The following is a 24,580-nucleotide window of genomic DNA, read 5'->3' on the forward strand; positions in this document are numbered from 1 at the left end:
GGGCTTTTCCACTGGAGAAAGGAGGTGTTTCAGGTGAGGACAAAGACCCAAGTGTCCGGCAGGTGAAAGAGCATGGTGCTGTCCAATGGCGGCTCATATCCAACCCAACTGCAATCAGCTTCTGGGACTACCTCTGACTGTTGAGTTGTATCAAATACATTTAAAACAAGTGGACCCTCTGTGGGCTTTGGAAATCTTTTAGCTCTACTCTAGGGAAATGTTAACTGAAATGGGAGTTGCCCTGTAAACCCCAGGTACTCACCATTTGGACTGGGGCAAAGGAAACTACCAGTTAAACATAAGTCTTAACTCACTAATAATAATAACTAATCGTTCCATGGTGTGTTCTATGAGCCAGGCACTGTTGAAGTGCTATACTTCTATTAATTTATTTAATTCTCAGAACAATCGTGTGAAAGACGTGCTGTTGTGTTACTTCCTTCACAGATAAAGAAAGTTAGAAAAATTAGATCATTTGCCAAAGGTCACCTGCAAGGAAATGGGAGAATTAGAATTAGAATCCAGGCCCCCCGATCCTAACCATTCTGCAGGCTGCCTCTCTAGAGACTGAGGAAGTAAAGAATCAATGTTACAGAAAAAAAATAAAATAAAAAACATATATATTTATATATATATCATAATTTTTTAATCGAAGTATAGTTGTTTTACAACAGAAAAGTATATATTTAACTAGCACTAACAGTTGAGAATTTAGTCACATCTTTGCGTATAGCTGTAGGAAATGCTGCCTTCAGATGAGAAGCCAGGGCATTACTTTTGGGACCAAAACATGCTCTATTATTTGCTTTGGTAACAATTTTGATTGTGTCATTATTTGAACATAGGCGGTTAAGTAATGCCTTACAACACTTCAGTCTCCCCTCCCCCTAATGCGCCATTCTTTGTTGGAAATGAGAGGAAAGAAGGAAGTGGAATGGGTTGGACAGCATTTTACTTGGAGCAATGTGGGCTTTGTAAAGAGTGTCAAGTGGAGATTCTCTTAAGAAAGCCTGGACCAGTGTGTCTTCTCTGGGCTGAGTGATGGAGCCTCAGGCTGCCAATCTTCCCTCTAAGTCAGGCTTTCTCAAACTGGAGGAACCCTTTGGTGGGGCGGGCGGTGTGTGGACATATTTCAGGGCACTGCGATTCTGCAAGGGTGAGGAAAGTGGCTGCAGGTAATAATAGGAATCTGCTTCTCATCCTTTTGTGTTCTACATGCTAATTCTAAAAGGGTCAGCGGGGACACAAATGAGGATTATGACTGGCACTCGGGGTGCTGGCTTGAAATGTCTTGCAGAAAACCTATTTTGTCATTTATTTTTCTTAAATAATCATCCAGAGGGTTCTACCAACAAACTCTTAAGGAGGTTCTGAATGGGCTGTGAACTGCCTGGCACCCTGGGGGTCAGGAATACAGTTTGCCCCGGTATCTGTAGAGGATTGGTTCCAGGACCCCCCCCCCCCCTCAGCAAAATCTGAGGATGCTCAATTCCCTCGTATAAAATGGCCTAGTGTTTCCATTTAACCAACCTGGGCATACCCTCTAGTATACTTAAAACCGTCTCTCGGTTACTTTTTGTTTTTTGGGGAGGGCGTGCCCCAAGGCTTGTAGGATCTTATTTCCCCAACTAGGGATCGAACCTGAGCCATTGGCAGTGAAAGTGCGGAGTCTTAACCACCAGGGAATTCCCTCGGTTATTACTTGGTTACTTATAATACCTAATATAATGTAAATACTATGTAAATAATTATAAATACAATGTATATGCTATGTAAATAGTTGCCAGACAGAGGGAAATTTGAGTTTTGTTTTTAGGGACTTTATGGATTTTTTTTTTTTTCGGTATGCGGGCCTCTCACTGTTGTGGCCTCTCCTGTTGCGGAGCACAGGCTCCGGACGCGCAGGCTCAGCGGCCATGGCTCACGAACCCAGCCGCTCCGCGGCATGTGGGTTTCCCCTGGACCGGGGCACGAACCCATGTCCCCCGCATCGGCAGGCGGACTCTCAACCACTGCGCCACCAGGGAAGCCCTGGAATTTGTTTTTTTAATATTTTCAATCTGAGGTTGGTTGAATCTACAGATGCGGAACGCACGGATTTGGAGGGCCAACTGTAGAGTTGAATGACTGGGAAGAGAGTGGGGAAGTCCAGAGTGGGGAACAGAGTGGGTTGGCTGTCACCATCATCTTCCTTTCCCGACATAGGACTCCTGAGAACTGGGTCTCTGCTTGGGGTCCTTTGGGGTGTTGAGCATGATGCTCTATTCCTCAGTTCATTTCAAAGGACACAGATATGGAGCACCTGCTGTGTGCCAGGCACAGTGCTAAGAACTGGGAACCCAAGGATGAAAAGTCAAGAGTCCTGAAGGAGCTCAGTGCCCAGAGTAGGGTGTGCCTTAGTAATAATATCAAACATCCTCATCAGCATAGCCATTTATTGAATACTTGTCAGGTGTCAGATACTGCCCTCTACGCTTGTCATATAGTTATTCATTTAATCCTCACAACAGCTCTACTGTTATTAGCTCCATTTTACAGAGAGGGGAAACAGGCACAGAGAGGTTGGTGAACCTATTCACTGTCACACAGCTAGTAAGAGATTGGGTAGGGGTTCAGCCCAGAAATTGGTGGAGATAGGCAATGGCTCCAGAGAGGAGGGGAGCAGGACACCCTCTCCAATCACACACTCCGTGACGGGGAGGGGGCGCCTGCTGGTGGGAGGCGGGCAGACTCACACACCTCCGGTTTGGGAGTTATAAGAAAAGTGGGGGGGGCTTCCCTGGTGGCGCAGTGGTTGAGAGTCCGCCTGCCGATGCAGGGGACACGGGTTCGTGCCTCGGTCCGGGAAGATCCCATATGCCGCGGAGCGGCTGGGCCCGTGAGCCATGGCCGCTGAGCCTGCGCATCCGGAGCCTATGCTCCGCAGCGGGAGAGGCCACGGCAGTGAGAGGCCCGCGTACTGCAAAAAAAAAAAAGAAAGAAAGAAAAGTGGGGACACTTTGAGACAACAGGCAGGGCAATCAGAGGCAGCACCATGAAGGGTTGACTAGCCAGACACTGGAACCACCTGCCTGGGTTTGAGTCCTGGCTCCAGCACTTTATAGCTACCTAACCTCTTTGTGCCTCAGTTAATCCATTTGTAAAATGGGGATAATTGCACCTACCTCTTAGGGCTATTGTAAGGATTAAATAAGTTAGCATTCGAGGCTGAGAGGCTGAAGAATGCTTCTCTCTGGGAAAACCACAACCATGAGGCTGGTTTCGCAGCTGCCTTCAATTTGCTCCTTTTTGCAAACATCTCACTTCAAGTCCACCCCATCAGGCATTTACTTGGAATTTGCTATAGGTGATGAAGTTCACTTAATAAAAATTTCTATACAGCTTTACCTTACAAACTTGGTTTGGCTACATGTCTTTTTTTTTTTAATTGAGGTAAGATGTACATAACATGGAAGTAGCCATTTTACAGTGAAAAATTCACCGGCATTTAGTACATTTACAATTTGGGGTAACTGTATGTAATTCCAAGACATTTTCATCCCCCCCAATAGGAAACCCTATACCCATTAAGCAGTCACTTCACTTCCTTCCTTCTCCCAGCCCCTGGCAAGCACTAACCCAATTTCTGTCTCTATGGATTTACCTATTCTGGACATTTCTAGTGGAATCATACAGTATTTGTCCTTTTGTGACTAGCTTCTTCCACTTAGCATAATGTTTTTGAGGTGCACCTATGTTGTGCCATGTATCAGTACTTCATTCCTTTTTGTGGCTGAAAATAGTTTGTTTATCCATTCATCTGTTGATGGAAATTTGGTTGTTTCCACCTTTTTGCCAATGTAAATAGTGCTGCCATAAACATTTGTGTACAAGTTTTTGTTTGAACACCTGTTTTCCATTCTCTTGGGTATACACCCAAGAGGGGAATTGCTGGGTTGCATGGTAACTGTTTAACGTTTTGAGGAACTACCAAACTGTTTTCCACAGTGGCTGTGCTATTTGACATTCCCACCAGAAATTCCTCCACATCCTCCCCAACACTTGTTATTTTCTCGCTTTTATTTTATTTTATTTTATTATTATTATTTTTTTTTGCAGTACGCGGGCCTCTCACTGTTGCGACCTCTCCCGTTGCGAAGCACAGGCTCCGGATGCACAGGTTCAGCGGCCATGGCTCACGGGCCCAGCCGCTGTGCGGTATGTGGGATCTTCCAGGACCGGGGCATGAACCCGTGTCCCCTGCATCGGCAGGCAGACTCTCAACCACTGTGCCACCAGGGAAGCCCTTTCTCGCTTTTAAAATGTATTTATTTACTTGTATCAGAGCCAGCCTCATGGCTTTATCTATTGGGGTTCACACTGCTTTGGGGTTTGGCAGAGGCACTCTTCACTTTGCACTGGAATCTTCCGGGTTTTTTTTGTTTGTTTTTGTTTTTTTCTTTAAGATGTTTTAGGACTTTAATGTCCTTCACACGGTCAACATAAAACACTGACAATGGATGAACAATAGGGGAAAACACTCTTCAGCAAAGATCTTCTCGAACTCACAGCATCACTGGTCAAACACCAGAAAGAGAACAGTCACGTGAAGAAACAGTAAGGGAATTTAACGCAGATTTTTAGTTTAACAGCATAACTGAAAAACAAAACCAACCAACCAACCAACCAACCGTTCTTCTACCCACTGAAAGGAAAGTAAAAGTGAATCAGGGAGCTTCCAAATCTTGTGAAGCAGCTTAAAAAGGGAGAGGGGAGGGGGAAGGGGAGGCACACAACTGTTGAGAACATAACACTCTAATGCACAAGGTCAAGGATCCTAACAAGTTCTCAAAGTCTCAACATATACCAACAAGAACCGTATTATTAGAAATATAAAGGCACAGAGATATAAATGCATAGAGATATAAACTATTTGGTATTAAAAACAGACCTTGCTATATAAACATATAGTAAGTCACTTTTATCGCTTTATGAGAATAACCGTATAAAGAAAGTCCAGAAGACCCCACTGCTGTCATCTTGCAAAGGATCAAAATTCAGCACCTAGAGGGCCCCACCCACCCTCCATGCTGTGTGTCTGTGTGTCTCTAAAAACAACAACCTGCAATTTGCATATAATTAAACCCATAGGCAGCTTTGAATATGAGATCTAGGCAGAAAAAGTAGCAGCAAAGACAACAGTAGCTGGAATTTGGTAGAAAAGCAAGAGAAGACTTTTTAAAAGCTTCCAGTTCAAGTCAGAATTAAGGTTAAGTTTCAACAGCTTGGGATAGCTGTGGATGTTTTGCTGTTCTCTATGCCCTTTCAGGGAGATCATATTGAGTTCAAGAGCTTTGTCGACAAATCTTTTTTCTAAAGCATCATCTCCTTTGGTGTTGCCAATGTGAAATGGAATATTCATCTTGCTTCTATTCTGGGGCTCCACTGGACATCAATTCTAATAGTAGCTTTTCCTTTTCGACCACTTTCCAAAATTAGAGTTCTCTTCTTCTGTCTAGCAGCTTTGGATGGTTCCTTCACCGATGGAGAAGTTATCCACTGGTACAACAAGTGGATTTTTTCTTACATCCAGAACGAGCAGAGTTCCATTGGTTTCAAGGGCCTTTAGTAAAGCCTTTGCTCCTTCACTGGTGAGGCCACACTGCTGCAGGTCCAGTGCTTTTGATGAAAGACAAAAGGTCACTTGCTAACTCTACAGATTTAACATATAGACAACTCTCATTTTCTCACGTGTGGAAGAGTCCTCCAAGCCACAAATCCTCACTAAGAGATTCTGCAGAAGCACTTGCACCCAGGTCACCCATGAGCATGTCGCAGTTCGGAGCGATGCGCCTCAAACCAGCCATACAGTCAAGATCAGGTCTCCTGGAATGGAGATTCTCAGCCCAGGTTTCTTCATGCCTTCTGGTAGTCAGATACTTTAAGGTCTTGGCCATGTGATCTGCTCCCTGCCATGTCAGATTACACCCCGTGAAGTTTACTGTCTTAAAAGCGATAGAATTCTTTACACCTTGACAAATAACTGTCTCGCCCAGCCGTGGCTGGAAGAAGCTCTGGATACAGATCAGGGGCAGAGGGTGCTCAGGAGCGGCGCCCAGTCTACCCCGCGGAGGCGGTCGCCGTTAACTCCAGCAGGCCCTCCCGCAGAGAAGCGCGCAAGGCGGGCAGAGGCACTGAGTCCTGTAGCACGCACAGGTCCTCACAGCGCGGGAAGAAGTCGGCCGCGGTGTCGCAGCGCAGCTTCACCGAGTGATCATGGCCCGAGCGCGGCTTCGGGGACGCTGGCTGTGGACACGATGCCCACACCCACCTGGGGTCCCCGGATCGCCTCCCGGCCCCTTGGGTGCTCACCGCCCGGGGGCTGCAGCCCCGCAGCGTGCGCAGGACCCGCGTCGCAGCCAGATGACGCAGGGCCACGAGCCCCAGCTAGGCCAGGCCCTCCATGCCGCGCTCCCGCGCCGTCTCCCACGGCGAATCGCCGGCCCTTGGCGCCAGCCTCATCGACCTCCGCGTGCGGGGCTGCGGTTCAAACCGGCAGGCCTCCCGGGTTTTTATATATTTATTTTAACAATCCAATGCCTGAGCTGCACCTGAGTCCGGGCCCAGGTAGCAGCAATAGCTTTTAAAGCTCCCTAGGTGATTCCAGTCTGCAGCCAAAGTTGAGAATCGTTGTATCAAAGATTCCAGGCCCCTCTTGGTTATACGCTCTTTTTAATCAGAAATTTAAACCGTGTTTAACTAGCTAGGCCAGGCCCACATTCATCTGAGAAATGGTGGGGGAGTGATCCAGATATCTGTCAGACATTGTAACCCTAACAAACAGCTAAGGCCAGTTCTTTTTTTTTTTTTTTTTTAAGAGAGGAAGTGATTTCACCACAGCTGCACACAGGGGGCAGGGAGGCAGAATGTCTCCTAGGGTCCCAAGTGAACTGGTGAAAAAGCAAAAAACAAAACAGTAGAACAAACGGCTACTGGGTAGCGCTCGCCCCTGCCTCCCCCCCACCTCTCTTCACAAGAGAGGTTTGGACTGCAGCCCCATAGAATGGCCTGTGCATTCTTTCAGCTGGGGAAGTTTCCAGATAGCACCCCAACTTCCCTGCCATGGCCACTGTCTTCTCCTTTTCAACAGAAATCTCTTCTGTTTTCCATTCTCTTCTTACCAGGAGGTAGTTATTGTTGCTAACTGTGCAGGACAGTGTGGCTCTTTATCTGAGGTTTTTGTTTGTTTTTTGCGATATGCAGGCCTCTCACTGTTGTGGCCTCTCCCGTTGCAGAGCACAGGCTCCGGAAGCGCAGGCTCAGCGGCCATGGCTCACGGGCCCAGCCGCCCTGCGGTACGTGGGATCCTCCCGGACCGGGGCACGAACCCGTGTCCCCTGCATCGGCAGGCGGACTCTCAACCACTGTGCCACCAGGGAAGCCCCTCTCTGAGTTTTTAAAAACTGTTGCAGACGTGCAAGTTGGCCTGACTGCCAATAAGCAGATGGGTCCATGTGAATGTGAGTTTTGGATAAGTGTAATATCTAACATCAAGTAGGATTTTGCTAAGAGGTCACTTTTCCGCTCTAAGTATTGACTTCAGCTTATTTTCACCACCCTCCAGCCACTCCCCCCGTCCTCAGGAGCACCTGCAATGGAACAGCCGTATGCCACGGGGACCCGCGGGGCATCACAGCGAGAGGGGGTCACGAAGGACCACACGTAGCAGTGGGGCCTGTGTCTGGTGATTTGGGGAGCGTTTAAGGAAGCCGGGTGTCGCTCTGGATTGGATGTTGTCAGGAAGCGGGGGTGAGTCCTGATCAGGCGTCTTAGTCTTCTTGCCCGAGAAGCGGGGAAGACCAGACAAAGGCTGGGATTGGTGAAGAAGCAGCAGTCTCTTCTAGGAGCCAGGACCCAGGGACGTTGGGGTGACTTTGGTGGTTTGGACAAGTTCCTGCTTTGTCCGTGTTTTGACATGATTATGGAGTGGTCTTGTTTTTGTTCCGTCCTGTCCTGGTCACAGAGTGGCCTTGTCTGATGTCAGGGTTGTGGGGAATTGTTTATGTTCAACAGGAGGGCACCTGGCCAGCTCCTGCTGGATGCCAGGTACTGCTTTTCTCTGTCTCAGGCCTCCTTTGGGCCAAGAGCAGACGAGGGCAGGTAAGAGGACATTAATCCATGATATCTACATTTTCACCATTGCCAAGATTTTGTTGATGAGGAAATGCAGGCTGGCGTTGGGTAAGTCTCTTCTGCTTTTTTGTTGCAGGATAAGTTACTGAATTCTCTGATGTGATAACAGTTGCAGAGGATACACTGGTCAACTGTAACACAAGCAATTCCCACAAACAAAGTGATTATTTGTCTTCTAAGAGGCCTTGAAGCCAGGGGCCTAGATTATAAAACCCAGGCAAAGAGAACACGTTCCAGAATCCAAATAGGTACTCACAGCCCAGTTGGAGGTATTTACAAAGGCCTCAAGCCCTTGATTCCTGTCCATGTCCTACCTGTAACAGTCTCACCAGGATTGTGTCATTGATAGGTAATACAGGCACTGTGAACATGCTTAAAATTACCCAACAATGCTGGCTCCATTTCAAGGCCCATTTATCTCTGATGCTGTGCTAACATTATGAAGCGTTAGAGTTTTGTTGTGGCTTTCTGATTAGTTAATGGCAGAGTATCTCAGGGACTTTTATCTCTGTCTATTTTGCACCTGCAGAAGCAAGGCGGGGCACTATCGCTGGCCACTGCCACCTGCCCTGGAGGACACAAGCTGTTGAGCAGAACCGGCTACATAATTTGCAGGCCCAGTACAAAATGGAAACACGGGGCCCCTTGTTCAAAAATCATTCACAATTTCAAGACAGCGAGAGCAGAAAGTTAAAGCAAGTGCAGGGCTGTTCTGAGCCTGAGGAGGCCTGTGGAGCCTTGCTGCCCCTGCAGTGTGGCAGACAAGGACAACTGGGTTCCCGGGGACCTGACTCCGGAGGAATGACAAGAACTGGAGAGCATCCCAGGAAGCAAGCAAGAGCTGCAGTCTGAAGAATAGAGACTGAAGGCTGAGATAGCAGAAGAGCTATGGAAATTGAGGACCCTGGGATCCACAGAAGAAAGGAAAACATGCAGGGCAACAAACAGGTGGCCTGGGCTGGAGAAAATTAATGTGGGGGCTGAAAGGGGGCCCCGGTTCTTAACAGGATGGTCTATTAAAGGACACTTGTGAAGACACTGCCCAGTTCCTGTGGAAAGGTGAAGGACTCAGCAAAACAGCCACTAGGGACTGTTTGCAGGAGAGATTAAGCTTCATATCTAGGTTCCTCCTGCGCTTGTGGAGGTACAAGAGTTCACTGATCTAGACTTTGTCCAGCCATTACAGCAATTCCTGAGGAGCCTGGGAGCGCCTATAGAGGCACAGAGGACTGATGGGATGATGGAGGCATTTGCCCAGTGATACTGTCAGTGTCATAAAGAGGGCTTTAGTGGCCAGACACTGATGTTCTCTCCTTTGTCGCATCTTGTTGATCACTAGCTACAACCCCGAAGTCAAAGACAAGCTCACAGCGAAAAGGTTCACTGCCACGAATGTAGACATCAGTGGTGGACGAGCAACTCTAGAAGCTGTAATTTCTCAAGTCAACATTAACAACGTTTTCCTCTCACTTCTTCCCCATTCCCATTTTTCGCAAAAACGTAGGCAACTAAGTTGAATACCCAAGAGCTTTCTGTTCTGTGCGGAAACGCAGAGCCGGCCCTGGCTATAGATAATGTAAATGACAATTCTAATAGATTAAATTGTAGCATTTGAAGAGTTAAGGAAAAGGCGGCAGTACTTTTAGACTCCAGGGTGGTTCCCAGCATTTTATTTTCTTGGCTTGGCCAGGAAATCAGAGGGGCCTGGGCTCGGGGGGCCGGTCTGGGGGAAGCGCAGGGGGTGGGCCCCCCGGAAGTCGTGCTGCGTGGTTTAAACCTAAGGTGACCTAACGGATGGCGGGAGCGCCCGCCAGATCCTCGGCGCGGGGCGCGGCCATTGGTGACGCACGCCGGGGAGCACGGCGCCCACGTTTCCACAGTTGCCTTAGCGCGGCCTCACACGCTGCGCTCGGAGTTCGGGGCTGCGAGCGTCCTCGCTTCCTCCCTCCCGGAGGCGGGCCCGACCCCGCCCCCGCTCCCCGGGTGGCTCCCCGCGGTCCCTCCTACCTCCTACCCTCAGCCTCCCCGGCGCGGCGCACTCCCCGCCGGCCGCAGACTGACACGCCGCGCGGCCCCCCAGTCTCCCCGGCCGCCTCCCCCAGGCATGGCCCAGGGCCTCGCCTCACTATGGCAGCAGCACGGCACAGCACCCTTGACTTCATGCTCGGCACCAAAGGTGAGGGCGCGCGCCCGCCACCTGCCCCGTCGCTCCCGCCGCCGGGCGGGTTGGGGCCGGCGGGGCCGGGCGGGGCGCGCGCCGCGGGCCGAACAATGCGGACGGTCGCGCGGCCCCAGCCCCGGCGCTGTCGTCTCCCGGGCTGTCGCTTGCACCGGCGCCCGCGTGGAGGCCGCGCTCTTGCTCCCGCCGCGCTCTGTCCCGGCGGCAGCGCGGGGCCCGGGGGGCCGCGCTGGCTCCCTCTTCGACCCCGACCGGGCCGCCCTCCGGGGCCCGGGTCGCCCACCCGCGCCCTTCGCGGGCTCGGCCGCCCCCGCCGGGGGTCCCCTCGCGCCCTGGGCGCGGGAGGAAGAGTCCGGGTGGGGCGGGGGGCGTGCGAGGGGCCCGCCCGCGGGACCTTTCCCCGTTCCCCGAGGCGGGTAAATTCCCCCGGGGGTGGGGGCTCCCCTCGTGTGAGCCGGGCCTGGGGCAGGACCGCGCCGCGCTCGCAGAATTCTCAGGCGACCGCGTAGGAGAGATTCCCCCGGAAAGGGACTGGGCACGGGAAAAGGAAACGATGATTATATTATTATTGGGTGGGGGGTGAAGTCCCAGCGCGGGAACTATAAGTCTCCGAATCGGGGAGGCTCGGAAGACTGCGAGCCGGCCAGAACAGGGGGCTGGGAAAGTCCGGACTGACTGCGGAAATTGTGGAGAGGAAGGGTATTTTGCATCCTTTTTTCCTGGGTGCGTCTAAGGGGGGGGGAGGGGGAGGGGGAGGGGTAGGACTGCTGGTCTTTTTTCTGGTGGATTTTTTTTTTTTTTGCCGGGCCCAGCGGCATGCGGGATCTTAGTTTCCCGACCAGGGATCGAACCCGTGCCCCCTGCATTGGGAGTGCGGAGTCTTAACCCCTGGACCGCCAGGGAAGTCCCTCTGGTGGCTTTTAAACCTGTGAGTGCCGCAGACTTGAATCTGCGCTTCCGGTTTGTCCCACTTGGAGCGTCTCACCCAGGTCTTGCTTTTTCACCGTCTTCCTCCAATTGGCTGGAGCCACCTTTTCTGTTACCATTGAAAACATTACTTTTACACTTTCTTTCTCCCCTGCCCCTTTTTTTAAACTTCTGAGTACTCACTTTGCATGTTCTTCCCCAGTTTAAAGGATTTCCGAAGGCATAAGATGAGGGGGAAAAAAAAGACCTTAGGGATTTGGACAAGACCTAGTTTTCTGTCCTGTGTTGATTGGCTCTGCTTGTGACTTTGGCTTTATTTCTCAACCTGTCTGAGCTGCTTCTTCCCTGTGGTAAAAAGGGGGAAGGATAGGGCGCACTTCGTTGGGCACCCCCATCCCCCAGGGCTTTTAATGTTAATGGAGTTGCTGGAAAACGTTACAGGGTTGTGAAGTAATATCAGCGTATTTGGGTGGTGGGGAAGTGACTAGGAGAAAAAGCATTTCTTAGTTCCCTCCTTTCTTAGGTGAGGCTGGAGGGAAGGGAGGCGGCTGGGGAGAATCAGGAGATGAAATGGCGATTGGAGCTGTAAAAGGTTTTCTTGAGTAATTAGCCTGCCAGTTTCACTGGGAGGGTGAGGCTTGAGGAAGAAATAGGGGTTCAAAGCCACTAAGCTGCTGAGTTGAGTTTCTGGTGGCAGTCTTGTGTGAGCGCTCACCTGTACTTATTGAGTGTGAGTTTTCCAGGCTCTAAGCAGGGTAACGATGAGGCCGGAAGATTCCTGCCCTTCCCTCAGCCTGAGTGTCCTTGCCTGAAGCCTTAAACAGCTTGCAGCTAAATTCAGGTGTTGCCTGTTGAAATGGGTGCTCCCAATGGACTTCTGTGTTCTATTGTAGAAGTGGGGAAAACCTTCCCTTAATTGTATGAAGAAAAAATGAGAGAACTTGAACATTTTGGGCAGGCACCGTCTAGAGAGGGAGAGAGAACCATGGACGTGCAGTTTTGGAAGGGAGCGGGAGAAGCTGGCGGGTTCGAAGTTGCCGAGGTATGGAAGTGGCATCCAAATAATTTAGTCGTGTGAAGAGAAAGTAAAAAATAATTGAGAATTCCCAGTCACTCTTTTTTTTTGTCTGCGTTGGGTTTTCGTTGCTGCGCGCAGGCTTTCTCTAGTTGCGGTGAGCGGGCTTCTCATTGCGGTGGCTTCTCTTGTTGCGGAGCACGGGCTCTAGCCGCGCGGGCTTCAGTAGTTGTGGCGCACGGTGGCATGTGGGATCCTCCCGGACCAGGGATCGAACGCATGTCCCCTGCATTGGCAGGCGGATCCTTTTTTTTCTTTTTAAATAAATTTATTTATTTTATTTTTGGCTGTGTTGGGTCTTCATTGCTGCGAGCAGGCTTTCTCTCGTTGCGGTGCGCGGGCTTCTCATTGCGGTGGCTTCTCGTGTTGTGGAGCACGGGCTCTAGGCGTGCAGGCTTCAGATGTGGGTCACAGGCTCTAGAGCGCAGGCTCAGCAGTTGTAGCGCACCGGCTCTGTTGCTCTGCAGCATGTGGGATCTTCCCGGACCAGGGCTCGAACCCGTGTCCCCTGAATTGGTAGGCGGATTCTTAACCACTGCACCACCAGGGAAGCCTTTTTTTTTTTTTTTTTTTTTGGCGGTACGCGGGCCTCTCACTGTTGAGGCCTCTCCCGTTGCGGAGCACAGGCTCCGGACGCGCAGGCTCACCGGCCATGGCTCACGGGCCCAGCCGCTCCGCGGCATGTGGGATCTTCCCGGACCGGGGCACAAACCCGTGTCCCCTGCATCGGCAGGCGGACTCTCAACCACTGCGCCACCAGGGAAGCCCATTGGCAGGCGGATTCTTAACCACTGCGCCACCAGGGATGTCCCCCAGCCAGTTACTCTTAATTCCCAGATTGTTTGATCTTCAAGATGAGAAAGTTTTTTGTTTTCAAAGATGAGAAAGTTTTGATGACAAGGTGAATATTCTAGAAAGAGATCCTAAGGGGACATGTATGTATGCATCTGTGTTAGATCTTGAGTCCCTACAAAACTGTTTTGGGAGTAAGAGGACCCTGATTCTTATTGTATTCCCCCCATCACTTGATTTTGGGGGGAGGCATGTCGCCCTTGCTGTCTGTAGGTATCCACCCTTGTAGAATAAGGGGATCGGCTAAACTAGGATCTGTTTTCGGTTTTCATTAAGGGGCACTTGATGAGAAGTCTACCACCTGTGAGGTCTTCAAAAACATTTATTTTAATTGATAATAATGAGTCAAAAGGCATTAATCTTGGCGTGTGAGTATTGGATGTGACTCAAGGGTGAGTCAAATGCCTGTGGAGCCTGGAATCATGTTCTTTTTCTCATTTGTCAGTAATCCTTCCTCATGCCCCAGTTCCACGATGTGATTTTAATGGAATTAAACTTGAACCACTTAGTTATGTTATGTTACGATTCTGTATAACTTGGTTACCAGTGCAAGCCAGCTAGTACCCAGCAGCCACTGGGCCACTGAGGGCAATTATAGGTTGGGCCTGGCGGTGCCTGTTTAGTTCTGGCTGATGAGGTAACTCAGGAAATTTTAACTTCTGCTGAAAAAAAATCTCACCTTTGATCCTCTCGTAAGTGAAGTATTGGACTGTGAAGACTCTTGAGCCCAGAAAACATTTTGTGACTTCTTAGCCTGAGGCTAACAAGAATAAACATGTCCCACACTAGTATAGCTTAAGCATCTTTGGGCAGGTGGAGGACACGTGGTTTGTTTATGCTAGGCAGCCAGCAAGTGTTCTGCGTAGACCGAGTGAGGTACGCACGACCTCTGCCCGCCCTGGAAGGGTAGGGTTGCAGTCTTCCTTTCCATGTCCATTTCTTCCCCGGGCTGGGAGTGTCTTTGAAGGGTGACCTCCAGAGTTTTTATCCTGGACACAGTTCTGATACATCATAGATGTTTGAGAAGTACTGGTTAAATGGACCTGACTGATGTTATGGTAAAGGTGGAAAGCTAGTTCAAGTCCACTAGGGGAAAACGAGGCACACATTTACTGTTAGAATTAAGAGGATGGGTCCTGAGTGAGGAAATGTGACTGATGCTGTTGTGTCTGTCCTTTGGATCACTATAGTTTATGTAGGGAAACAAAGTGACTTATGTCATTCAAATTAACAAATTAGTTTTATAACAGAAATTTATTTAGTAAATTAAGGACATGGGAGTTCCCTGGTGGCCTAGTGGTTAGGATTCTGGGCTTTCACTGCCATGGCCCAGGTTCAGTCCCTGGTCGGGGAACTGAAATCCCACAAGTGCGCAGCGCGGCCAAAAAAAAAAAAAAAAAAAAAACCCAAAACAAAACAACAACAAGAAAAACCATAAGCCTGCTTGGGAATTATGGGCTTAGCCGAAAAATGTTGAGGGTAGGGATTCTTAAGTTGTGTGCCTTTGGCCCTCATTGGGGAAGCCTGTGGAGCGCTTCTCAGAATAAGAATTTTAAATGCAAAAAATAACCCATCTATTTAAAATAACATTCTCAAAATAAAACCCCTAATATGTGACATAGTAAATAGTAATATGTGCTTCTTTCATAACACAAAATACAGTCTAGCTGCAGGCCTCATAATTTCCAAATTTCCATAATTTCGGAGTAGAGCCAAGGAAATCCGTATTTCAGCTGTCATTTGATCAGGAAAAGCTGTGCTTCTGTTGTGACAGTGGCCAGGTAGTTGATAATGTGTGGTTTTACAAGCATAATTGAAAAAAATGCTAAGTTTCAATTAGTGAAAATAAGGATGTATGCTTTTTGCCATCCATGTTCACAGAGCCCCTGAATTGTGTCCCCTGGCCCTTGGGAGTCCATAGACCCCAGGTTCAGGGCCCCCAGGAGCTGGAGAGAGAACTGAGACTGTCATTTCTCTATATTGTTCCTTTTGGGAGGAGGTTTCCACTCAGGCCAAAGCTGTAAGCAAGTGTCCCCGCTTCTTCAAAACATCTTTTTGAAAACAAAAAAGCCAGTGTTTACTAATTGCCTCCTGGGCTAGGCATTGCCCTAAGTGCATAACACATTATTTTATGTAATCTTCTCAACAGCCATATGGTGGGTTTTATCCCCATTTTAAAGATGAGTAAATAGGCCCATTGAAGTTTTTCTCCTTTTAAGTGGGCTACCTGTGATTCAAACCCCTGTATATTTGATTCCAAGTCCTTTGTTAATTTCCACAACCAGGAAGCCTCTAAGTTAAGGCAATGGCTGCGTGTTCCCCCCCTCCCCCCCAATTTATCACTATATGGAGACTTTTTTTGTCTCTTCACCTTGGGAGGTGCTACCAGCATCTAGTAGGCCAGGGGTGATTTTAAACATCCTACAGTGCACAGCATTGACAAGCCAACATATCTGTGGTGCTGGAGTAGAGAATCCCCGGTGTAAATTCTAACCAGGTTGTTGCAGTGATCTGGATGACAAATCATCAGCAAAATTTCCCTGGTTCTTTTTGCAAGTGTCCGTGGTGCAGGGAAGGAGGATGGGCCTTACCTTCCCCTGAGGTTTGCACTGGGGTCAGTTAGCACTTCCTACCGAGCAAAGCCTGTGGCTTCAGGTGACCCCCCACCCCCCATTTCCTGAACCATCTTGGACCCTCTCCACCAAGCTCCCGCTCTTCCATGTATTTATTGAGCTCCTTTCTGGCGGAAGCAGATCATCTTCATGTACTTACTTAATTAATTTAACATCTTTATTGGAGTATAATTGCTTTACAATGGTGTGTTAGTTTCTGCTGTATAACAAAGTGAATCAGCTGTATGTATACATATATTCCCATATCCCCTCCCTCTTCTGTCTCCCTCCCACTGTCTTCATGTATTTTAAGTTTATTTAATTTATTTATTTTGGCTGTGTTAGGTCTTCGTTGCTGCGCGCAGGCCCTTTCCAGCCGTGGCGAGCAGGGGCCACTCTTCGTTGAGGTGCGCAGGCCTCTCATTGAGGTGGCCTATTTTGCTGTGGAGCATGGGCTCCAGGCATGCCGGCTTCAGTAGTTGTGGCTTGTGGGCTCAGTAGTTGTGGCTTGTGGGCTCCAGAGCGCAGGCTCAGTAGTTGTGGCGCACAGGCCCAGCTGCTCCGCGGGATGTGGGATCTTCCTGGACCAGGGTTTGAACCCGTGTCCCCTGCATTGGCAGGCAGATTCCCAACCACTGAGCCACCAGGGAAGCCCATCTTCATGTATTTTAAATAGCTATAACTATAAGCATAAAACCTAAACCAGTTTTGATTGCATCTAGCTTTTTGATTCTTTTGTTCAAGAGTAGAAAAAGCTTTCTCCCTACCCCCTCAGCATTATCATTGTCCCATCACACTTTATCCACCACTGTGATAGAGAACATCCACACCCGCTTTAACGATGAAACCTTGGGCGGCTGATGAATGGGAAAATGCATGCGTGGGCCCCACTCTAGACTGACGTGAATCACAGTCTTTGACGGGAGGGTAGTACCTGGAATTTACATTTTTAACCAGCTTTCCTCCTAGCAATTCTGATGCTGATTATATGAGAACCACTATAATAGGATCCTCATTAAAAACAAAAAAACCCCGTGTATCAGAAACCTTCGAGGCACCCATCTACGTCAGTAAGTCCTATGGATTCTACCTGCTACCCTCTCAGATTCCTTGCTCACCCTTTTCCTGGCTACAGTCCTTGGCCACAGTCTCCCTACTTGTCTCCCTCCCTTGTTTGGGAAGGGCTCAGTCAACAGGAACGCAACAGATCCCTGTCCCCTTTCCCATTTAAAAGCCCTCCTGTGAGTCCTCATTACTCTACAGATGAAGTTGAAACTCCTTATCAGCACTTCCAAGGTACATGAAGGTCCATTTCTACCCGATTCTCCATCCTCACCCAACACACACTTGAGTCTCACACTCCTTGTGCTTCCAGGTAGAACCTGGACTCAGAATTTTCTAACAGCTCTGGGGAAGGTATATTTTTGTGTGACATAGGTATTCTCTCATACCTTCATTGTCTTTGAAAATGTTTTCTGGACTGCTTGGGGGGAGGTTCCTTGTTAGAGTCTGACTACGTTTGGCATGCTCCTTTGCTTTGTTGGGATTTTAAAAAAAAAACCTCCCCTTTCCCCAACTTTGCAAGATTCTTAATTGCACTGATCATGCTGTATTTGACCCCAGGCTGAATAATTGCACACTGCTGGGAATTCATTTTGTGAGCTTGCCATTAAAAAATTGTGTAAACCTTAATGGTTTTTTAGAGTATAGTTCCGTAGTTATACCTATGTCTTTAAACCTGTAGAGGTGGTATAGGGTAAAGTTAGTTTGTGCTTTGAATCAAAAAGCCTCATCTATTTCCTACTTGATAGTTCTCTATTGTTTTAAATGCTTTGGAAGGGATAACAGCTGTTTAAGAAATTGATTCCATAATCCAGGCATTTAGGAACAATCACCCCAGCTAACAAGTGAGGTATTTTTTCAAGTAACCTGAAGCTTTGCAGGTGATGTTTCTTAAAGAGTGTTTTCCAATTTAATAAGCAACTGGTGGATGATTTGTGGATTTTTTGTCTGTTTTGTTTTTGTGGGGCAAAGCTAGTTTTGTCTTGCAGTGGAGGAGTTACCAATTTGGAATCTTTGTATCCTCCTTTTTTTTTTTTTTTTTTTTTGCGGTATGCGGGCCTCTCACTGTTGTGGCGTCTCCCGTTGCGGAGCACAGGCTCCGGATGCGCAGGCTCAGCGGCCATGGCTCACGGGCCCAGCCGCCCTGCGGTACGTGGGATCCTCCCGGACCGGGGCACGAACCCGTGTCCCCTGCATCGGCAGGCAGACTCTCAACCACTGTGCCACCAGGGAAGCCCCTCTTCTTTTTTTCTTTTTTAGGCCTCCCTGCCCGGTATGTGGGATCTTAGTTTCCCCACCAGGGAATCAAACCTGTGCCCCCTGCAGTGGAAGCGCTGAGTCTTAACCACTGGACCAACAGGGAAGTCCTGGATTCTTTGAATCCTCTTAATTGTATAATGAAATTGGCCGTATTTGAATCAGCATTCACAGACCTTCCCTACCTTCTTGGGAGGTAGACTGAAGTGCTGTGGTCTCTCATAGCTTTGAAAAGTTAGAGCTTTTGGTGTTGGATTTGGGACCCTGGGTAAGATTTGGAATTACGGGCTTTATAATTTGAATTGAGACCACCGTGGTTATACTAACCCTTGGCACGTAAGGATTAGCTCGAAAGTTACTGGATTGTGGTTGGGCCTCTGTTTAAAAACGTGTTCAAGAAAGCTATTATTGAGTTTAGTTTTTGGAGTCACGCATGCTCTGCGCATTTTAATCCACCATTTCACTGCAGTTGTAACCTAAGCCTGCTGGTGTGTGCTGCGGCTCCAACCACCATTTCATGGTAGTTTAAATACAGGCTCAGTTCTTTTGAAAAGTCAGGAAACCTCCTCAGTTGAATTCTGCCAGCCAAGTATGTAAACCATTGCACAAATGCTCTTTTAAACCCTTACGACTGGGCATTTTTCCAGACCCCAGGAAAAAGGCAACTCTGGAGCCCAAAGTTGTGGTGGGCCTGCAGTTTGTTAAACTGATGATGTCACCTGTGTTCTGGAGTGAGCTCCTGAGCTAGTGGCCGCACTTGTGATCAAAGGCATTCATGGCTAAGCGGCAAAGTCAAAAGGAACTGGTAAGAGCCAGGAGCGTGTTCTGGGTTCCTGAGCTGACTTGACCCTCTGGGTAGTTTCTCATGTATCTTAATTTCGCCCTTTGCGTGAAGGCACCAGTGATACCAATATCCCACACACTGTGTTGTTGGGTGGGATGTCCAATAAAATGTTTGGAAGAGTGTCAAATGATACATAAAACACTTAACACTAATTGCAGTACTTAGCGCTGAGTACTTTGAAATTGTGCCAGTGGGTAAAGATGATCTGTTATAAAGAGGTGTGAATTTCACTTACTGAAAGATAAGGAAAGTACTGCTGGCAAAAGAAGAGGCAGAAAATAAAGGGTTGGCATGTGATTTGAAGGTTGGTCTACTTTACTTGACCTCTCTAAGTTACTAAAGCAGAATTTTATGAAGACGTTTTGATTTTTAAGATAACACTTCCATGGGTTTGTGTGGCATGACTGTTTTCTCTGGAATGGAAATTTCTCCTGTGAGAATCCTGAGCAATTTCTAGGATACTGTTACATTTAGCACCAAATTGTCTCTTCTGAAGGACTGCAGATCACAGTGGTCAAGCAAGACTGATAGGATAATGGGCATTCTGAATTTCTAGAAAATATTAGGAGATTTCTCAAACTGGGTTCAACATGGGGTCCTTTCTCTTTTTTTTATTGAGGTGTTACTGACACATAACATTGTATTAGCTGCAGGTTACAACTAATTACAACATCGTAATTTGATACTTGTATATGTTGTGAAATGATCACAATAAGTCTAGTTAACATCTGTCACCATACATAGGTTGAAAATTATTTTTTCCTGTGATGAGAACTTTTAACACCTACTCTTAGTAACTTTCACATATGCAGTACGGTATTAACTATAGTCACCCATGCTGTACATTACATCCTATGACTTACTTATGGGACCCTTTTTCTTAGAACCGGTGCCATGGATCACACTTGGGGAAACAGTAGTGGTGTAGGTTTTATAAATGGTTTAACACTGAATTTTTGAACTGTTTAATGTTGCAGCTAAGTGGCTCAGTTGGTCTGGGGTTGTGAGGAAGGGGATCATGGGCCTGTCAGTCCAAGTGTTCCTAAGTGGGGTTTGTCTAGGTTGGAGAGAAAAAGAGCTTACTATCACTTTATTCCCTTTGGAATATGATAGGTCTTAAAAAAAACATTTTGTGAATGTTTTTTGTTTGTTAAGAGTTCCCATGCATATTTTTTTCTTTTAATGAAGGATATGGCTTTGCTTGAAGAAACTCCAGAAGCTGTTCAAATAATGGTTTATGCATTTGTCTTTTTACATATTTTTGTTTAAGTTATGTGCTCATTTTAGACTACCTGCAGGGTGTAGGGAAATAGAAAGGGGGAAACCCAGATCTCTCACCTTATCACAAGTAGATAACCTGTTGATGTTTTGGTGTCTGGGACAAATGGCTTATTGTCCCGTATTTAACTAAGCAGGGGGCAACACAGTGTCATGATTAAAAGCACTGGATCTTTGGAGCCCAGCTGCTTGAGTTTGGATCCTAGCTCTTAGCTCTACCACTTACAAGCCTTAAATGTGTAACCTTGGGCACATCTTGACCTCTAGGCCTTATTGAGACATCCTTGCCTCCTTACTGATAGCATTCAGTCTATTACCATTAAGTAGGATGCTGGTTGTACATTTTTTTTTCACATATTTATTTATTTATTTATTTTGGGCTGTGTTGGGTCTTTGTTGCTGTGCGCAGGCTTTCTCTAGTTGCAGAGAGTGGGGGCTACTCTTTGTTGCGGTGCGCAGGATTCTCATTGCGGTGGCTTTCCCTGTTGCGGAGCACAGGCTCTAGGTGAGCGTGCTTCAGTAGTTGTGGCTTGCGGGCTCTAGAGCGCAGGCTCAGTAGTTGTGGCCGTGGGCTCAGTAGTTGTGGCTCGCAGGCTCTAGAGCGCAGGCTCAGTAGTTGTGGCGCACGGGCTTGGTTGCTCTGAGGCATGTGGGATCTTCCCGGACCAGGGCTCGAACCCTTGTCCCCTGCACTGGCAGGCGGATTCTTAACCACTGCGCCACCAGGGAAGTGCCTAGTGTACAGTTGTGAGCTTTGACCAATGCATACTGTCCTGTGAATACACCACTGTGAAGATGAGAATATCTGAGAGGATTTTTAAAGCAGATACTTGAATGATTTCAAACTGTATTTGGAGTCCATTTTCCTTATCTTCCTCTTTTAGGTTTAGGGGTCTGTCGAGAAGACCAGAAAGCTGGTAAACTGTACAAACCCAAGCCTGGCTCATAGGTTCTCTGACATGAGAGTCTGGGGTTTTGGGGAAAGGATACCTGCATTTAAGTTTCCCCTTGCAGGGAGCTGCAAACGGATCTGCCAACAGCTTCGGGCCATCTTCCCACTGAGAGAGTGCAGATCTCTGAGAGGGGGAGGTGGGGGGGGGTGGGGCGTCTGACCTTGATGGTAAATGGGAAGTGTGCATGGAGGAGGCACATCAGGGGGCTCTGGAAATTCCAGGGTCTGGGGAGTGGGAGGTGGGATGGAAGGAGGCTGGGTTTTGGGCCTCACTACTTGGGCATGGTGCAACCACGGGAATAATTAACCACCTGTTGGAGCTTAAATTGCCCGAGCTTTGTGGGAGAGAGAGACCTTGGGAGAGAGAGACCTAGGAGACAGTAAAATTCCGGGGGGGGGGTGGTCCTTGATGGTGAAGTGTGGCATTTCCAGCGCATATAAAGATACGTTTAGCAAGAATAGAAATTCATCTTCTAATTTTATAAGCCAGGTGCTGCTTAAATGTGAGAGCAGAGAGGAATGCAGCCACCTAATTTTGCAGGGGGGGGGACTAGTGTGGCTCTGGCCCACAGCTGGTGCAGGGTGATGACCCTGCAGCGGCAGAGACTTGGCATTGTGTAGCTTAAAGCCCTCATAATTTATGTCCAGAGTTTTCTTAGTTGAAGTGTTTGAAGTTGGAAAAGACTTAAAGGCACAAGTCACGGTCATGGGGTGGAGAGTCCAAGAGTTTTTCTGGAAGTGTGAGAATTGCTTATTTCCTGAGGGCAGCCTCTCTAATGGAATTCACTTAGTTAAGGAGGTTACAGTATTTTAGCCTCTTGAAGCTGGAGAAGAGGGAATCTAACTGAAGCAGGGCACCTGGTGTCATAGGTTTTTATTGGGGAGGACTCTCTTTTCTACTTGGGCTAGTAATGTTGGGGGGTGCAGCTAATCTACTTATGTCCACAGGGTTGCCCACCTTATGGATAATGATTAAATGGCAGTGCCTGACTGTGAGGGATGGAGGGCTCGAACATTGGTGCTGGCTTCCTTATAGGAACCCTGTGAAGTGGTGCCTCCATTTGATGTTTGATGAAATGAGGTCTGTGAGGCCAGTGAGTTTGAGTGGTGCAGAGAGGCTGTGGTGGGCGACTTGTGGGAGAAGCTTCAGGGGACCGTTAAGGGGGATCTTAAGTGGCAGGGGTATTAACCATTGGTGGGAAGGAGTGGGGAAGTCTGGGTTTTATTCCAGACTTGAGATTGGGACAGTGTGGTGAGCATTTGGGTGAGAGGCAGGTTGTAGCTGGATGTACAGATTTGGGATTCGGCCGTCTGGAGCTGATGGCCAGGGTCAGAGGAATGAGGTTCATTCTCCAAGAGAGGCCTATGAATGGATCCCTGGGACAAAATGAGGCAGGGAGATGAAACCTTGTCTTCCCTTGTCTTCTTTTTTTTTTGTTTTGTTTTTTTTGTTTTTTTTTTTTTTGCGGGCCTCTCACTGTTGTGGCTCAGTGGCCATGGCTCACGGGCCCAGCCGCTGCGCAGCATGTGGGATCTTCCCGGACCGGGGCACGAACCCGCGTCCCCTGCATCGGCAGGCGGACTCTCAACCACTGCGCCACCAGGGAAGCCCCCTTGTCTTCTTTTGATAGCGGTATATTTGGACTAGACCTCCAGCAGACCTCCAAGTGGATTCTTCTTAAGTTATTGTTGAATAAACACACACAAAGTGGGCAGTGGTCTGGAAACGAGGACACTGAGTTGCCCATTGGACAAAGGACACATTTGCCCTGGGACAGGTCTCTGTGTTTCTGAGCACTTTGGAAGGCTCTGAGTGCTTTACTAGTTGCACATCATTCTTGCCTGGGCAGAGTTTTCTAAGAACTTGTGCCAAGCAACATTTTATTAGCCTAGTTTGGATTACCATGTCTACTTGAAAGCAGTGTACTTATATCTCTTTTAGCATTGAATCTATTTTCATATTTTCTGATTCATAGGCACTTATGACGTTGCTGTTTTGTGTTCCCAAATTTGGGTGCGCTTTGACCCCAGGCTCCTGCTCGCTTACGTGTAGAGCATCTAGTAGTTCTCAAGGGATTGCATTACCCACCTCCCTTCTGCCCCTGGGAAATTGGGGTGTGAGGTCTTTTTTTTTAACAAAGGGGGGCTCTTCTTGTATTTAGTGGGTATGGCTAGGATTATCAAAAGTCCTGTGAGGGACAGGAAAGTCACTTACACTGTATTTTCAGCCCAAGTTGAGGAACCCTGATAGAGCAAGCACATTTTGTTTGGTCATGTTACGTGCTCCTTACTAGACAGGCATAAAGGTTGAAATTGGATAATTGATTGCAGAGCATCTTCTGGGGGCCCGTCACGGGTTACCTGTGGCTATAGCTAGCAGGGAGTTCGGACTTTCTTCAGGCCTCCTGTCGTGTTGAATATTTTCTGTAACCTTCTGGTGACTGTAGTGTAGTTAGCTTGGAGTTAGTGGGGGTTTATTTTTCTTTTTTTATCTAGTGGTTTAGATCAGTGGTTCTCACACGTGGCTGCACATTGAATTTCCCAGGGAGCTTTAAAAAAGTGTTGCCTGGATTCCACCCCCAGATTTTTCTTTAATTGGTCTAGGATGTGGCATCAGAAGTTTTGTAACTCCCCAGGTGGTTATAATGCACAGCTAGGATTGAAATCCACTGGTCTAGGTGTTCCAGAAGCTCTGCAGAGATACAGGAATAAGGATGATTAATTTAGCTAGATGAAATTTTCATTTAGCCACAAAACATTTATTGAGCACTTGAGATCAAGATGACCAAGGAAGCTACCTTGTTAAGGCTAGTGGATCTCATTTCTTTGGTTTCCAGTTTTCATCTTAAAACCTTGGTTCTGGAAAAGAGATGCTAGGTAGTTGTTTCAGCTCCAGCTCTGCTTTCTGGAGTCCTCTCCAAGGGCTGGGAGCAGCTTGGGTGACAGGGGAGCCCCCAGGTCAGGAGGAAGGTGAATATGAAGTGAGGTGAACAGTGGGCAAAACGGCATGGTCCCCATGTCCCTGGCCACAGGGACTGGGCGGTGGCAACAGCCAGAAGGATCATTCAGACCCGGGCTATTTCTACTGAGCTGCGGGGGTAAGCCCACAGTATAGAAATAAGGGAACACTAAACTGGATCTCTTTTGTAATCTGTTTTCCTTCAGTTTGAAACCTGGCTGGAGGGCCTCCATTAGCCCACTCAGTGCCTTTATGCTAATCGTGCCAGTTAGAAAAAGGGGATGGTTGCCACGCTGGGCTTGGCCAGCAGTCAAGGGCTTTGCGTGTATCAGACAAAGACACCCCCTTTTCCTGCCCAGGGGACAGAGTTTGCTCCAGCTCAGCCCCAGGGCCCTCAGTCGGTGCACAGCC

General features: G+C 48.1%; 1 protein-coding gene across 1 annotated transcript in view; it reads left to right on the forward strand.

The window, feature by feature from the left end:
* Window positions 1–10,227: 10,227 nt before the first annotated feature.
* SMS (spermine synthase) overlaps window positions 10,228–24,580 on the forward strand; it is a 50,581-nt gene continuing 36,228 nt past the window's right edge. The window contains exon 1 of the mRNA XM_082681960.1: window positions 10,228–10,348. Within this exon, the coding sequence (XP_082538086.1) occupies window positions 10,300–10,348 (49 nt within the window). The 5' untranslated portion in view covers window positions 10,228–10,299. The remainder of the gene's footprint in view (window positions 10,349–24,580) is intronic.

The sequence above is a fragment of the Grampus griseus genome (assembly GCF_964374135.1).
Source record: "Grampus griseus genome assembly, chromosome: X".
NCBI lineage: Eukaryota > Metazoa > Chordata > Mammalia > Artiodactyla > Delphinidae > Grampus > Grampus griseus.